This window comes from Nannospalax galili, unplaced genomic scaffold (assembly GCF_000622305.1).
Source record: "Nannospalax galili isolate Female #2095 unplaced genomic scaffold, S.galili_v1.0 scaffold3450, whole genome shotgun sequence".
Taxonomy (NCBI): domain Eukaryota; kingdom Metazoa; phylum Chordata; class Mammalia; order Rodentia; family Spalacidae; genus Nannospalax; species Nannospalax galili.
In genome coordinates, this window is record NW_008328096.1 from 200,967 (window position 1) to 214,811 (window position 13,845).

The window sequence follows — 13,845 nt, forward strand, 5'->3', positions numbered from 1 at the left end:
GTTACCAGCAAGGGATGAAGGCAGGCAAGCGAAAGAAGGCCTGTTGTTTTCGTTTTTTGGTCTTTTTGAGACAGGGTCTCCCTATAGCCACAGCTGGCCTTGAACTCACTATGTAGACCAGGCTGGCCTTGAACTCACAGAGATCCGCCTGCCTCTGCCTCCCGAGTGCTGGGATTAAAGGTGTGCGCCATCACACCCAGCCTTAAAATTTAATTTTTAAAGATTTTTTGAGAATTTCACACATGAGTACTGTTACATAATTTCTACCTTTCCCTCCCCCCACTCCAACTCCTCCTGTGTCCCCCCGACTCCTCTCAAATTCATGACCTTTTCTTTAATTATTGTTTTATTGTTACAGATACACACACACACACACACACATATCCTACTGAATCCATTTAGTGTTGACGGGGTGTCCGTGTGTTTGGGGATGACCTATCAGGAAGCTTGTTCCAGGAGAAAAATGATTCCCCCTCTCAATAGCCATTGACTGCCTGCAGGCCTTCATCAATAGGTGCACTCTTGTGAAATGTCCCCATCCATGTTGGCATGTCAGCTGGTGTTGTCATTATGCAGGTCTTGATTAGGCAACCATGTTGTTGAGATTTCCTGGGTGCAGCTTCCCTGCCATGTCTGGAAGGCACAGTCTAGCAGCAGGCGTCAGGATCTTTCGGCTCTGACGCTCTTTACACCCCCTCTTCCATGATGGTCTCTGAGCTTTAAGTGTAGGATGATGTTGAAGATGCACCAGTTGGGGCTGGACACCCCACCCCACAGTCACTTATTCTCTGCATTTCGACCAGTTGTGGATCTCTGTAATAGTCAGGAGCCACCTTTTTAATGCCTAAGGTCCCACTGAATACCTAAGGTATCATCCCATGTTAGTTACACCAGTATCATAATTATCTAAACTTATTCTTGGAATTCTCAGTTCCCATTAGCTTTTCCCCCAGGATACCCAGAACCAGTTAAAAGAGGCTGTCTACTGACTCTATCCTAATAGCATCAATGATAATTAAGCTTGTACTATTTACCAGATGCTCAATATTTTACTGGGAGTTCTTATGTGATGGGCTCTGCTGTGCTTATTCTGAGAGGCTTAGAGAAGTTGACCAACCTGCTTCAAACCCACGCCAGCCTGGCAGGATTCTCAGACTCTTTACCACAAAGATATTTCTTTGAATTTAATATGAAAATTCCCAGTCCATTAGTGGATCATTCAAAAATAAAGAAGAGGACATGGAGTTGGGAAGGGGAGGTCTTGGGGGAGGGTCTTGGGGGGAAACGGAGAGGGGAAATGGGGGTGCATATAATTATATTTCATTATATACATGCATGAAATTATCAAATAATAAATATTTCTTAATGGAAAAAAGGGTTAGTGGGATGACTCAGGGGTAATAAGGCTTGCCACGAAGCCTGATGACCTGAATTCAATCCTTGGGACCCTCTGAGAGTTATCTTCTGACCTCCATATGCATGTCATCGTGCACACACACACACAAATCAATCAATCATTCAATCAATCATTCAGTCCACCTAAGGGGGAACATGGGAGTAGTTGGAAGGGGGCTGGGAGGGATGGAAGACTATCCTCATGTATGACATAAAAAATAGAAAGCAACATAATAAAACAACGTTTAAAATATCAGTCTATGGGCAGAGAAGAGATTAATTGGTACCTTTCACTCTTTCCTTCTGGGCTTTATCCTGTTTGTATCACCGCATATGAACCGTCCTTAACAAAACAAAGGTTTGGAGGGAGGTATTCGAAGCAGGAATCTTCAGCATTCTTGGGGTTGTTGGCAGAGAGGAAGTGACCCTGTGAAATCCATAACAGCCTTGGAGGCACAGGGGTCCCCTGGGGCTGGCCTGGGCATAGTCCTTGGTTCTAACATGTCTGTGTGTTTCTGCAGGTCCAGCAGCTCCTGTATGAGAGCCCAGAGCGGGCCTCCCGGACGGTGCTTCTTATCACCCAGCAGCTCAGCCTGGTGGAGCAGGCCCACCACATCCTCTTTCTGAAGGGAGGCACCATCTGTGAGCAGGGCACCCACGAGCAACTCATGGAGAAGAGGGGGCACTATCGGGCTATGGTGGAGGCTCCTGCAGGAGCTCCCAAGTGACAGGCCTCTGGATACCCACCACCCTTCTCTCCACTGTTTTCTGCTGGTAGAGACTTGGGAGCAAAGCTGTGACCACACCGGTAGAGTGTGTAGCTACTGAGGGGAGGTGGTAAAGGCAATATGTAACCCCCTAGGTGGTGCCTGAAATTTGCCATGAGTGCTACTTCTTCTTGGCTCCCTCCCAGCTGTGGGACAGGGGCTCATCCAGGCTGACCTTGAGCTTGGATGACCTTGAACTCCTGATCCTCATTCCTCTACCTCCTGTGTTCTTCTGTCCTGAACCCACATGCCCCGTCTATTCCATGCTGTGGGCCGGTGGGGGTGGGGCGGGGGTGGGGGTTTGTGTGTGTGTGTGTGTGTGTGTGAAACCTAGGGCTTCTTGCTTGTTGGCCAAGCACTCTCCCAACCTAGTTGCAGCCCCAGCCCCTCGAATGATAGTGCAACGCATCCTTCCAGGAAGACAGACAGGCAGTCCCCGACTCTAAAGGCAGGGTATAGACAGCTCAGAAAATGAGAAGAAACTCCCAGAATGCACAGAGGGGCAGGACTAGCTGCTTGTAGTTGACCAAAGGCATACATTAGCCTCTGGATATCCTGTGGGCTCTTGATATTTATAATAAAACGTGTTTTCTACCCTGGTTTCCCTTGTGTCTTACACCGGACAAGGGCTCCCTTTGCTTTGGAGCGCCCTTCCTGGCGAGGTCTGTGCCTTCCTCAGAATTCTGTTTTATGGCCGGCTCATCTCATCTCCTCCCTTAAGGTGAAAAAAAAAAATTCCCGTAGTTTTCTTTCATCTCACTTTCTCACCCACCCACCAGTTCCCCATGCTGGCCTGAACCTAGAGGCAGCTCCTCCCAGCACCCCACCCTGAGCACCCATCCGGATCTGCCCCTCAGAAGTCCCCCCACTTCGCCGCGGCTGGAGGAAGCGCCAGGGCCGGTGGGATGCCAGGGCGCCACACTCGTCCCCTCTCATCCTTTCTGAACCACACACCTGCCTGCCTCCTCAGTGGCACCCACCAGGATAACCTAGGAAAAGTGGCAGAACCGTTAGAGCGCCGGGGAAGTGTGACATCACAGTTGCTGGGCAGATCAGGCAGGCACAGGTTGCAAAGAGAGGCGGGATTTAGAAGAAGGAAGGAGCGCTCAGCACTGCCTGGAGCACCTCGAGCCGCCCGGGGCAGGCAGGGCAAATTCTCCTGGACTGCTCCAGGGTGGTGAGACTGTTGCCCCGAGTGGGGCACTAGGAGGGACCACGTGGAAAGAACCAGACTGTGACTTCTCGGTGCACCCTGTCCCCACATGCTGGGGTGCCTTTTCCTGGTCTCCCCAGGACCTGTCCTAAGGACGCAGTGCCCCACTTACACACATCAGTTCCAGATTTTTAAATAAAAGGATGCTCATTTGAACACTGCGCTCATCCCTAGAGCGCGCGCCTGGGTGAAGCGCCCCCCCCCCCCCCCCCCCCCCCCCCCCCGCCGCTCTCCAGGACTCCAGGTTTTTGGTGGAACTTTCTTTAGGTTGCAGGACCCTATCTTGCACTCAGAGGATGCCCTACCTTGGGCTCTCTCTGTACCCCACTTTCAGGGGACCCCGAAGGCTCGCCTTTTCTTTGGTCCCACAGCCCATTTCCCACACAGTCTTCCGGATCTCGGGGCAGGGAAAAGTGTTTCCAATCTGTTAGCCCTGGTTCAGGCACCGATTGCTTGGGCTCTTCTAAAGGGCAGGGGGATGAGGGGACAAGTCTGGTTCCCTCCCCTTGGTGCTGTGACTTTCGCTTTCACTTCCTTGCCGGAGTCCACGGAGCTCGCGGCTGAACGGTCATGGCGTTACTGGATGTGTGCGGAGCGCCCCGGGGCCAGCGGCCGGACTGGGCTGCCCTGGCTGGGGGAAGCGGGCATGGCTCGGACCCTGGACACTACAGTTTCTCCGCGCAAGCTCCGGAGCTCGCGGTCCCCCCGGGAATGCAGGTGAGGATTGCGGGACCCTTGAGAGACGCAGCGGGAGGGCGCGCAGGAAGAAGGAAGGTCTGCCTAGAGGCTGCCCAGCAAGGGGCAGGGAAGCGAGAGGAGGGGCTAGTCTTCAGTCCAGAAGAGCAACATCAAGGCCCGCCCTGAGGAGCCCACGTGGGGCTGGGGGCCTGAAGGTTAGACAGTGCAGTTTACCATACAGAGTGAGAGATGAGGTGGGGTGCCCATCCAAAGACAAAAGGGCTTTCCTGCCCTTTTTCCAGTGTTCAAAAATCAGTCTTCTGTTTTAACACAGAGTAGGGCTGTACTTGTGCTGGAAGACTTGGGTGGCCAGCCTGGCCTCCACAGTCCACTCTCAAGGGCTCTGAACAAGTTGGGTCATCTAGGTCTTAAGCCCTCTTCTGTAAAATGAGAACAAGTTGGTAAAATGGCGAATGCCGCAGGACCTATGGATGTGGACCTACCTTAAAGTCAGCCATATAATGTTTAGTTATGAAGACCTTTGTTCCCTTGTCTGGAAAATGGAAAGGTTGGCGTGCAAACCTCTTCTTTTTCCTCCTCCTAAACTATTTCCTTGTCGATTGTGGTTATTGGTGGTTAGAGAATTTGGGGACCCATCCTCACTCCTGGAGCCTCCTGCATAGGGATGGTCATAGCCCCCTTCTTTGCCTCTCCTGTCTCATTAGCCCACTGAATTTCTGAGGTCCTTCGGTGGTGACCAAGAAAGGAACGTTCAGATTGAGATGGCCCATGGCACTACCACGCTGGCCTTCAAGTTCCAGCACGGAGTCATTGTAGCCGTGGACTCCAGGGCCTCTGCAGGGAGTTACATTGGTGAGTGCTTGTGCTCCTGTGGGCAGAGTCTGGGAGCTGGTCTCTTCTCTTGAAGAGAGAAGGTATTGACTTAGGGTGCCCAGAGGGAGCTGGGGGCTCATTCCTCTGTCCTCAAAACTCTTCCAGACACCTTGAGGGTGAACAAGGTGATTGAAATCAACCCTTACCTGCTTGGTACCATGTCTGGTTGTGCCGCAGACTGTCAGTACTGGGAGAGGCTCTTGGCCAAGGAATGCAGGTAGGCAAACTCATCTCATTTTTTCAATTCTTGGCTCTTCTGAGTTCCTTTTTCTTAGCCTTGTCCCCTGTGGTCCGTCTTAGTAATAATAGGGGTTTTCATAAAACAGCCTTTGGATGACTAAAAACCTTCTCCCAAGGCCAGCCAGAACTAGATAGTGAGACTCTGTCTTAAAAGCAAAACAACCATCTCCCCAATCTTTGTGCTCCTGCTTACAAACCAGGTAATCTGTCAGTATTTGAGATGGACACGATCAGCTCTGGTGGAGTAGTGTCATTTTCTAGATTTTCTTTATGTGGCTTAGGTGTTATACTTTTTGTTTATTTGTTTGTTTTTGACAGGGTGTCCCTAGCCCCAGCCCACCTGGAACTCACTATGTAGACCAGGCCGGCCTAGAACTCACAGAGATCCTGCCTCTGCCTCCCAAGTGCTGGGATTAAAGGCGTTGGCTCAGATTTTTTTTTAAAATAAACTTTTTAAAAATTATTTTTATTTTATGTGTATGAGTGTACTGCCTACATGTAGGTGAGTGCACCCATGTCGTGCAGTGCCCACGGAGGGCAGAAGAGGCCATTGGATCCCCTGGAACTGGAGTTATGGACAGTTGTTAGCTGCCATGTGGGTTCTGGGATTCGAACCCAAGTCTTCTGTAAGAACAACCAGTGTTCTTAACCACTGAGCCATCTCTCCAGCCCCTGGCTTAGATATTTTAAACTCCAGATCTTTCCCTGATCTTTGGATGCCACAAGCTCATTCCTTCCAAATGTTCATCTCTTCAATCTGCTGTCCCCATCCTATGGGAGAGAGAGCCAACCTTCTGCTACCTCTAAACCCTTCCTCCCCTCATCTAGGCTGTACTATCTGCGGAACGGGGAGCGCATCTCTGTGTCAGCCGCTTCAAAGCTGCTCTCCAACATGATGTGCCAGTACCGGGGCATGGGTCTGTCCATGGGGAGCATGATCTGTGGCTGGGACAAGAAGGTGGGTGTCCTGTTCCCACGCTCCCCCCATCCCCATGCTCCCCCCATCCCCATGCTCCCTGTCCCCACGCTCCCCCACCTTGTATGACAGACCTCTTCCCCACTGCACCACCCTCAACCACTGCAAGATACGTGGCATATCAAATGCTTGGTTCTGGAATGGTCCCAGTATATCCGAGAACTATTTCTTGGTCTGTGTCAGCCCTTCTGTGTATTGGGTAAATTTATCCCTCTTGCTAAAATTGCTGGATCCAAGTTGATTTTCCTTGCTTATTTCTAAAGTTCTATGATTTTACCAAAACCCTGTCCTCAGTCAAATGCCCCTGTGGGTAATTTCATTCCTTTGTCACACTCACGTATCTGTTACCCATGAGCCCCTCTCCAAATTCAACTCAGAGCCCCTTTCCATCTTTTAGGGACCAGGACTGTACTATGTGGACGAGAACGGGACTCGGCTCTCTGGACAGATGTTCTCCACCGGCAGCGGGAACACCTACGCCTATGGGGTCATAGACAGTGGATACCGGCCTGATCTCAGTCCTGAAGAGGCCTATGACCTTGGCCGCAGGGCCATTGTTCACGCCACCCACAGAGACAGCTATTCTGGAGGCGTTGTCAACAGTAAGAGAGAAATGCTCCCCCCCATGCCTGGAAAACGGGGAGGAAGATTCTAGAATGGGAGATTCAGGGGAGGTGGGACTGAGGTCTTCAGTGTCCAAGGACATTAAAGTCCCAGATAAGAGGGTTTGGGGCGTGTGTGTGTGTGTGTGTGTGTGTGTGTGTGTGTGTGTGCTGTTGTTGTTGCTGCCATCAACAGCATGTCACTGATGGAACTTGCTCAAGTGAAGCGTGGTGCCATGATGCTCTTTTCTCACTTGCCCACAGTGTACCACATGAAGGAGGACGGCTGGGTCAAAGTGGACAGTTCAGACGTCAGCGACCTGCTGCACAAGTACCGAGGGGTCAGTTCGTGAAGGTGGCACTGCCGGGCAGACCTCCTCTGGTGAACCTGGTGGACACAGGAACCTGAAACCAGCTTTAGTCCCAGGAAAAGGAGGGGCTCAACCTGGGTCAGAGGCAGAGAAAGTTCTGGGGCCAGTGGAGATGGGCAGAGTTCTCTGTTTCAGTGAGCACCCCCACCCCTGGGTACCCTCTAAGTACAATAAAGGAAAACGGTTATACATGTCTGTGTGTTGTGGCTGAATGGGGGTGGGCTGTGGGTTGTTGATTGGAGGGAGGTGTAGGGAGCAGACAGGAAATCATGAGAAGCTTTGATGGAGCAGGGACTCCAACTCCTACCTAAGCAAGAAATCCTTCCCAGATAGCCTGTCTGGTTACCCTTCCACATCTCCGGGATCAAGACTGATTGCCTTTCTCTTTGGACAGTCATTTGTGACTTCAGTGGCTCAGAGCCTTTGCTAACATGACCCAGTCTGGAGACGGCAGTGTGGGACACTTGGCAGGGGCTTTGGGATGACTGGGAGAGGGGGGCACCTACAACAACTGTCTTTCATGTTGTAGAGGGGGATGAAATTTATTCCAAGTAGCACTTTGTGATATTGGATATGGAGTGTAAAGATGCTCGCTGCAGCTCAGTTTCATGATATAGCACGTCTAAATGAAAGATGACAGTTTCCTGACTGAACAGGACGAGGAGATAAGCCAGACTCCCCGAAGTGATTGGAGGGAAAAGCCAAAGACCCAGGGTGCAAAAAAGACCCAGACGATGAAAACCCTTGGTTCATGTGGGAGCTACAGGAAAGATCGAGAACCAGGTCATGGGTTAACGGAGGTGCTTGGAAGCCCGAAGAGGCCAGGTGTGGAACTTTCTTCATTAGAGAGAGACCCTGAAATCCCAGAACTGATAGGGTAGGAGACAGTTTGGCGACCCCTGCTTCAATTCCCTCTCCTCCCAGGTTTTAAACGAAGTGACTCACTGCTAATCACACCAGTAGCATTTCAAGGGGGATTTTTTCATTTCTTAGTTTTAGAGGCAGTCAGCCAGATGAGTCATTTCTGAACATGGTGAACTATGGTGAGCAAAGTGATGTGCGACCAAGACTGTCTTTTTTCCAGTGCTGAGGATGGAACCCAGGGCCCCGGGGTGCTGGGCGAGGGCTTGACCTTCGAACCCAGGGCTGTAATACACACAACTTCAGGTTTCAATGGTATGCTCTGGGGGAGGCAGGACAGGTGGAAACTGGATTGCTGTTCTGATAGTGTTAACTTAAAACAGTTCCTGACACCTCCCTGCTGCAGACTGCATTCCCAGCACAATTCAAAGCACAAATCCAGTGCACCCCACCACCACTTCCAGGTGCTGTGCTAGAAATATGTGGACCAAGAGTCTCCTGGGTTCAAAATCTGAGTGGAAATCTGTGCTGAGAGTGACTGAGGTCTTCTACTTAGTCCTGATGTGTTTCTCCATCAGGGGCTGGCTGTGTGTTTACACTAAGACCTTAACTCCGGCGCTTGCCTGGAAAAAGAGGACCCCTCTTCTCCTCCTCCTCCCTCCTCCCCTCTTCCCTCCTCCCCCTCCTTCTCCTCCCTCTCCTCCCCACCTTCTCTGGCCAGCTTCTTTTTTCTGGTCTGGGGACTGAACCTAGGGCTCAGGCAAATATTCTCTACCACTGAGCAATATTCATAGCCAAAAGGTGCTTCCTAAAATAGGTTCGGAGTTTGAAGGAGCAACTGGGGAAATGCAAGGGGTTTCCCATCCCAAAGCATCTCAGACCGTATTTCTAAGCAAAGGCTTTAGGGACCTGTGCCCATGGACCCGGTGACGCGGTCTGCAGGTGTCAGGCGCCGCCTGCTGGCCGCGCTGCGAAGCTGGGGCCTGGCTGGGAAGCGAAAGCGAAAGCCAGGATCCCCGCGCCCTTTGCCGACGTCCGGGCGAGCCCAGGGGAGCCCAGGGGAGAAAGAGCAGGCTTCAGACGCAGTCTCCAGGACTTAACAGAAAGCCGTGTGGAACCGCTGTCCCTCCGCCGCAGGTCAGTTGTTGTGGATAGAAACCCTGAGCCCTAGCAGGGACCCAGCCCATCCCCAAACCCTCGGTGTCCCCATCCCGCTCCCTTTGCCCCGCGCACCTTGCGTCCTCTGCCTTAAGGCCCCGGCCCCATACCCAGTGCTCCCAGGTCCGTACCCAATGCTCCGGGTCCCCTGCCTTGCCTCCCATGTGCCCAGGTCCTCTGCCCTGGCCCCAATACCCCAGGTGCCCCGCCCCACACCCGTTGCCCCGGGTTCCCAGCCCTGCCCTCAACATCCCAGGTCCTCTGCCTCCAGTACCCCAGGTGCTCTGCGTCACGCCCAGTACCCCCAGGTCCCCCAATGCCCCAGGCGCCCTGCCTTGTCCCCAGTGTCCCAGGTGCCCCGCCCCACACCCAGTGCCCCCAGGTCCCCTGCCCCGCGTTCCTTGGCCCACATCCTCTGCCCTACGCCCCCTGCCCCGCACCCCTTGCCCCAGGTCTGCGAGCCTAATGCCCCTCCTCATTTCTCCCAGACCCTAGCTTATGCTCTCTTGGGCCACGCCCTGAGCTCCGCCCCAGCCCTGTGCGCCCCGCCCCCACGTCCTCTACCTTCATTACCCAAGGAGCCTGGGGTGTGTGGCTGGGGCTCGGACTTTTTGGCTCTTTGGAGCATCGCGGGGGTAGGTGTGGTGGCGGCAGACCGGGTCCTGTGTGAGTGTGGTGTGTGTGTGTGTGGCCTCCCCAGCTCCCTGGGACAGGCAGCATGCGATGGATCCTAGGACAGATGTGCTGAGAAGGGGATCTTTGGGGTGAGGCTGGAAAATGAGAAGGTCGAAGGACCGGTTCCGGGAAGGAGAGTCAGGACCAGAAGGAAGCCTCCACCACCCTAACATCTCCCTTCTCCCCGCAGACCCGGCGCACCATGCCGCCCCTTGACCCGAAGCCCTGGGCCTCTCTGCTGCTGGTGGACGCGGTCCTACTTTGGCTGCTGCAAGGGGCTCTGGGGGATCTGCTTCCCCATGGGCTTCCAGGAGTCTGGCTGGAGGGGACCCTGCGACTTGGAGGACTGTGGGGGCTGCTAAAGCTGGGGGGGCCTGCTGGGACTTGTGGGGACCCTTCTGCCGCTGCTCTGCCTGGCCAGCCCCCTGTTCCTTTCCCTGAAAGCCCTGGTTGGAGGCACCTTGAGCGCCCAGGCGGTCAGACTGGCTTCTGCGTCTTGGGGCTGGTTGCTGGCCAGCTATGGAGCTGCGGTACTGGGCTGGGCCGTGTGGGCTGTGCTGAGTACTCCAGGAGACCAGGAGAGGGAACCGGGCGAGGAGAACAGCAAAGCCCTTATGTGGAGGTTGATGAAGCTCTCCAGGCCCGACTTGTCTTTCCTCATGGCCGCCTTCCTCTTCCTTGTGTTGGCGGTGTTGGGTGAGTGAGAGGCTGTCATGAGGTGGAGGCGGGAGCAGGGCCTTGGCTGGGCACACTCACCTCTTTTCTGCCTCTTTCAGGGGAGACTTTAATCCCTCACTATTCTGGTCGTGTGATTGACATCCTGGGAGGTCATTTTGACCCGGATGCTTTTACCAGTGCCATCATTTTCATGTGCCTGTTCTCTGTTGGGAGGTGAGTAGGTGATGGGCAACCGGGTCCCACGTCTGGTTAGGGGTTCTCGCTCCTCACTGTTTTACTCAAACCACAAACGTTCAGTGTTTGGTTTGCATCCATCCTTTAATCTCTTCTTTTATCCACATTTATCCACGTGTCAAATGGAGTGTTTTTCGGTGTCTCTCACAGCATTCCCGCTCTCCTTTTGGCCTGCTCCCTCCCACCCCTCAGGAATCTCCCAGCATGGGCTGGACCAGTAAAGCTCTGGTTTGGAGGCTGATCACCTCTCTTTCCTGCATTTTAAGTCTCCTGTTTTCCCGTCTTTTTAATACATAGGCAGGAGTCTGTTGTCTCAAACAAACAAATAATAAAGTGTTTGGCAGTGCTAAGACTAGGTGAGACGGGTCAGGCACTGAGGTGCAGATCAAGCAGGCTCTGGCGCTCTCTCCTCACTCTAGCTCTTCAGTTATATGTAGCTCCAGCTGTCCTGGAACTCACTATGTAGACCAGGCTGGCCCTGAGCTCACAGAGATCCACCTCCCAAGTGCTGGGACTACAGGCATGTGCTAAGACTAGGTGAGACGGGTCAGGCACTGAGGTGCAGATCAAGCAGGCTCTGGCGCTCTCTCCTCACTCTAGCTCTTCAGTTATATGTAGCTCCAGCTGTCCTGGAACTCACTATGTAGACCAGGCTGGCCCTGAGCTCACAGAGATCCACCTCCCAAGTGCTGGGACTACAGGCATGTGCTAAGACTAGGTGAGACGGGTCAGGCACTGAGGTGCAGATCAAGCAGGCTCTGGCGCTCTCTCCTCACTCTAGCTCTTCAGTTATATGTAGCTCCAGCTGTCCTGGAACTCACTATGTAGACCAGGCTGGCCCTGAGCTCACAGAGATCCACCTCCCAAGTGCTGGGACTACAGGCATGTGCTAAGACTAGGTGAGACGGGTCAGGCACTGAGGTGCAGATCAAGCAGGCTCTGGCGCTCTCTCCTCACTCTAGCTCTTCAGTTATATGTAGCTCCAGCTGTCCTGGAACTCACTATGTAGACCAGGCTGGCCCTGAGCTCACAGAGATCCACCTCCCAAGTGCTGGGACTACAGGCATGTGCCACCTCACCTGGCTACATGAACTTTTTATGGATCAATCCTCTTCTTCCCCCCTTTCAAATCAGGCCTTGATGCTCCTGCAGCTTTTGGCTCTGGTAGATCTTTGAAAAAAATATCTTATTTTTACCTGGGTGAGGCGGCACACACCTTTACTCCCAGCACACAAGAGACACAGGCAGGCAGATCTCTGTGAGACTGAGGCTAGCCTGATCTCCATAGTGAGTTCCAGGCCAGTTGTGACTACAAGGGGACCTTGTCTCAAAAAGACAAGAAAAATTACTTGTTATTTTTATTTTATGTGTATGAGTGTATTGCCTGCACATATGTACGTGCACCTGTGTCGTGCAATGCCTACGGAGGTCAGAAGAGGCCGTCGGATCCCCTGAAACTGGAGTTATGGACAGTTGTTAGCCACCATGTGGGTGCTGAGAATCGAACCTGAGTCCTCTGAAAAGGCAGCCAGTGCTCTTAACTGCAGAGCCGTCTCTCCAGCCATGGTAGATCTTATTATTGATCAGTTCTGCAGCTAGTGTGAACTCCCCTCTACTTTCAAATCCCTGTGCCTCCTTTGGAGAAAATTCCTCCTCTAGACCCTAAAGCATGGCACTGTGATGTGAGTCTCTAACCCCAGTGCCGGCGGTGGGATGGGTGGAGACAAGTGGATCCCAGGGGCTTGCTGGCCAGCCAGACTAGCAGAAATGGTGGGCTCTAGGTTCAGTGAGAGAGCCTGTGTCAAAAAGTAAGGTGGAGAGTGATCCAGGAAGACCCCTGATGTCAACTGCTAGCCTTCACATGCACATGCATGGGACATACAATTGAACATGCATGTACATACACATGCACACATATACACATATGGCACACATATACTTGTGTAACACATTTCTCCTATGGGTGTTTTTTTTTTGTTGGCAAGGGAATCTTCTTCATCAAACATACCAGAATAAGCAGGAAACTGGCTTCCTCAAGCCTTGGGCTTTTGAGATTACTTCCTGTTGTCTGGACATCCAAATACCAATTTGATTATGGAATTCAAGAGACAATCCTCCCTTATTCTAAATGTGGTTATTTTCCTCCAAATTTCTTGCATTTCAAGGTGATAATTGGATTTTTTTTAATACTATTATTTTTGTTTTAGTGTATGAGTGTATTGCCTGCATGTAAGTGCACCCATGTTGTGCAATGCCTGCAGAGGTCAGAAGAGGGTGTTGAATCCATGTGGGTGCTAGGAATCAAACCTGGGTCCTCTGCAAGAACAATCAGTGCTCTTAACTGCTGAGTCATCCCTCTAGCCCCTAATCAGAATGTTTAAACCATTGGGTCTCCCCCCTGCCTCCACCCTCTCCTCCTCTTCTCCCTCCTCCTCCTCCTCTCTGTCCTCCCCCTCCTCCTCTTCCCCCCTCCTCCTTCTCCTTCCTCCTCCTCCCCCCCTCCTCCTCTCCCTCCTCCCCTTCTCCTTCCTCCTCCCCTTCCTCCTCCTCCTCTTCCTCTTTTCCCTCTGGATCTCCTTTCTCTTTGGCCTCTTGCACTTTCCCTGACTTCTTCCCTTATCAACTCTCCCTTCTCTCTACCTTTTTCCGCCTCACCTTCGTCCTGTCTCCTCCTTGTCCACAGCTCCCTGTCCGCAGGCTGCCGAGGAGGCTGCTTTACCTTCATCATGTCCAGAATCAACTTGCGGATACGAGAGCAGCTCTTCTCTTCCCTGCTGTGTCAAGACCTTGGTTTCTTCCAGGAGACTAAGACAGGTGGGGCTCCCTGCCCAGGTCTGGGATCCTCTGGCCATTCTTTGTCCCTCTTACCCTCCTGCCTTCATTCATTGCAGGGACCTGGAGTTTGCTTTTGTGTCGGGGTAGAGATGCAGTCCCCATGTCTCTCTGGAAGGGAAGGAGGGTGCTGAGAGGTGGGGGTGTGTATCAGTGGGGTGGCCCAGAGGGTGCTCTGCATCATGCCTGGACCCCTCGTCTTCTCTGTCCTCCCCAGGGGAACTGAATTCTCGGCTGAGCTCAGACACCCTCTTGATGAGCCGCTGGCTGC

General features: G+C 52.7%; 3 protein-coding genes across 3 annotated transcripts in view; all 3 read left to right on the forward strand.

The window, feature by feature from the left end:
- Tap1 (transporter 1, ATP binding cassette subfamily B member) overlaps positions 1 to 2,433 on the forward strand; it is an 8,787-nt gene extending 6,354 nt beyond the window's left edge. The window contains exon 9 of the mRNA XM_029553682.1: positions 1,917 to 2,433. Within this exon, the coding sequence (XP_029409542.1) occupies positions 1,917 to 2,123 (207 nt within the window). The 3' untranslated portion in view covers positions 2,124 to 2,433. The remainder of the gene's footprint in view (positions 1 to 1,916) is intronic.
- A 1,470-nt stretch (positions 2,434 to 3,903) lies between these two features.
- Positions 3,904 to 7,325, forward strand: Psmb8 (proteasome subunit beta 8). The gene is made up of 6 exons (XM_008850858.2): positions 3,904 to 4,092; positions 4,779 to 4,926; positions 5,053 to 5,164; positions 6,016 to 6,145; positions 6,561 to 6,765; positions 7,030 to 7,325. Exons 1-6 carry the CDS (start codon positions 3,946 to 3,948, stop codon positions 7,116 to 7,118), a joined length of 831 nt encoding a protein of 276 aa, XP_008849080.1. The 5' UTR covers positions 3,904 to 3,945; the 3' UTR covers positions 7,119 to 7,325.
- Positions 7,326 to 8,975: 1,650 nt separating this feature from the next.
- Positions 8,976 to 13,845, forward strand: Tap2 (transporter 2, ATP binding cassette subfamily B member; the record flags this gene model as incomplete). The annotated part of the gene is given in 6 exon segments (XM_008850960.2): positions 8,976 to 9,134; positions 10,021 to 10,197; positions 10,199 to 10,526; positions 10,607 to 10,721; positions 13,426 to 13,556; positions 13,792 to 13,845. Coding segments are annotated over 5 exon segments (793 nt in total), but the record flags the coding sequence as incomplete, so codon positions are not given.

Excerpts from the sequence above, each read along its gene's own strand:
- Psmb8 (XM_008850858.2), top strand. The coding sequence starts at position 3,946 with ATGGCGTTACTGGATGTGTGCGGAGCGCCCCGGGGCCAGCGGCCGGAC. Across the intron at positions 4,927-5,052 it reads CTCTGCAGGGAGTTACATTG|ACACCTTGAGGGTGAACAAG; the intron begins GTGAGTGCTTGT and ends AAACTCTTCCAG. Across the intron at positions 6,766-7,029 it reads TTCTGGAGGCGTTGTCAACA|TGTACCACATGAAGGAGGAC; the intron begins GTAAGAGAGAAA and ends ACTTGCCCACAG.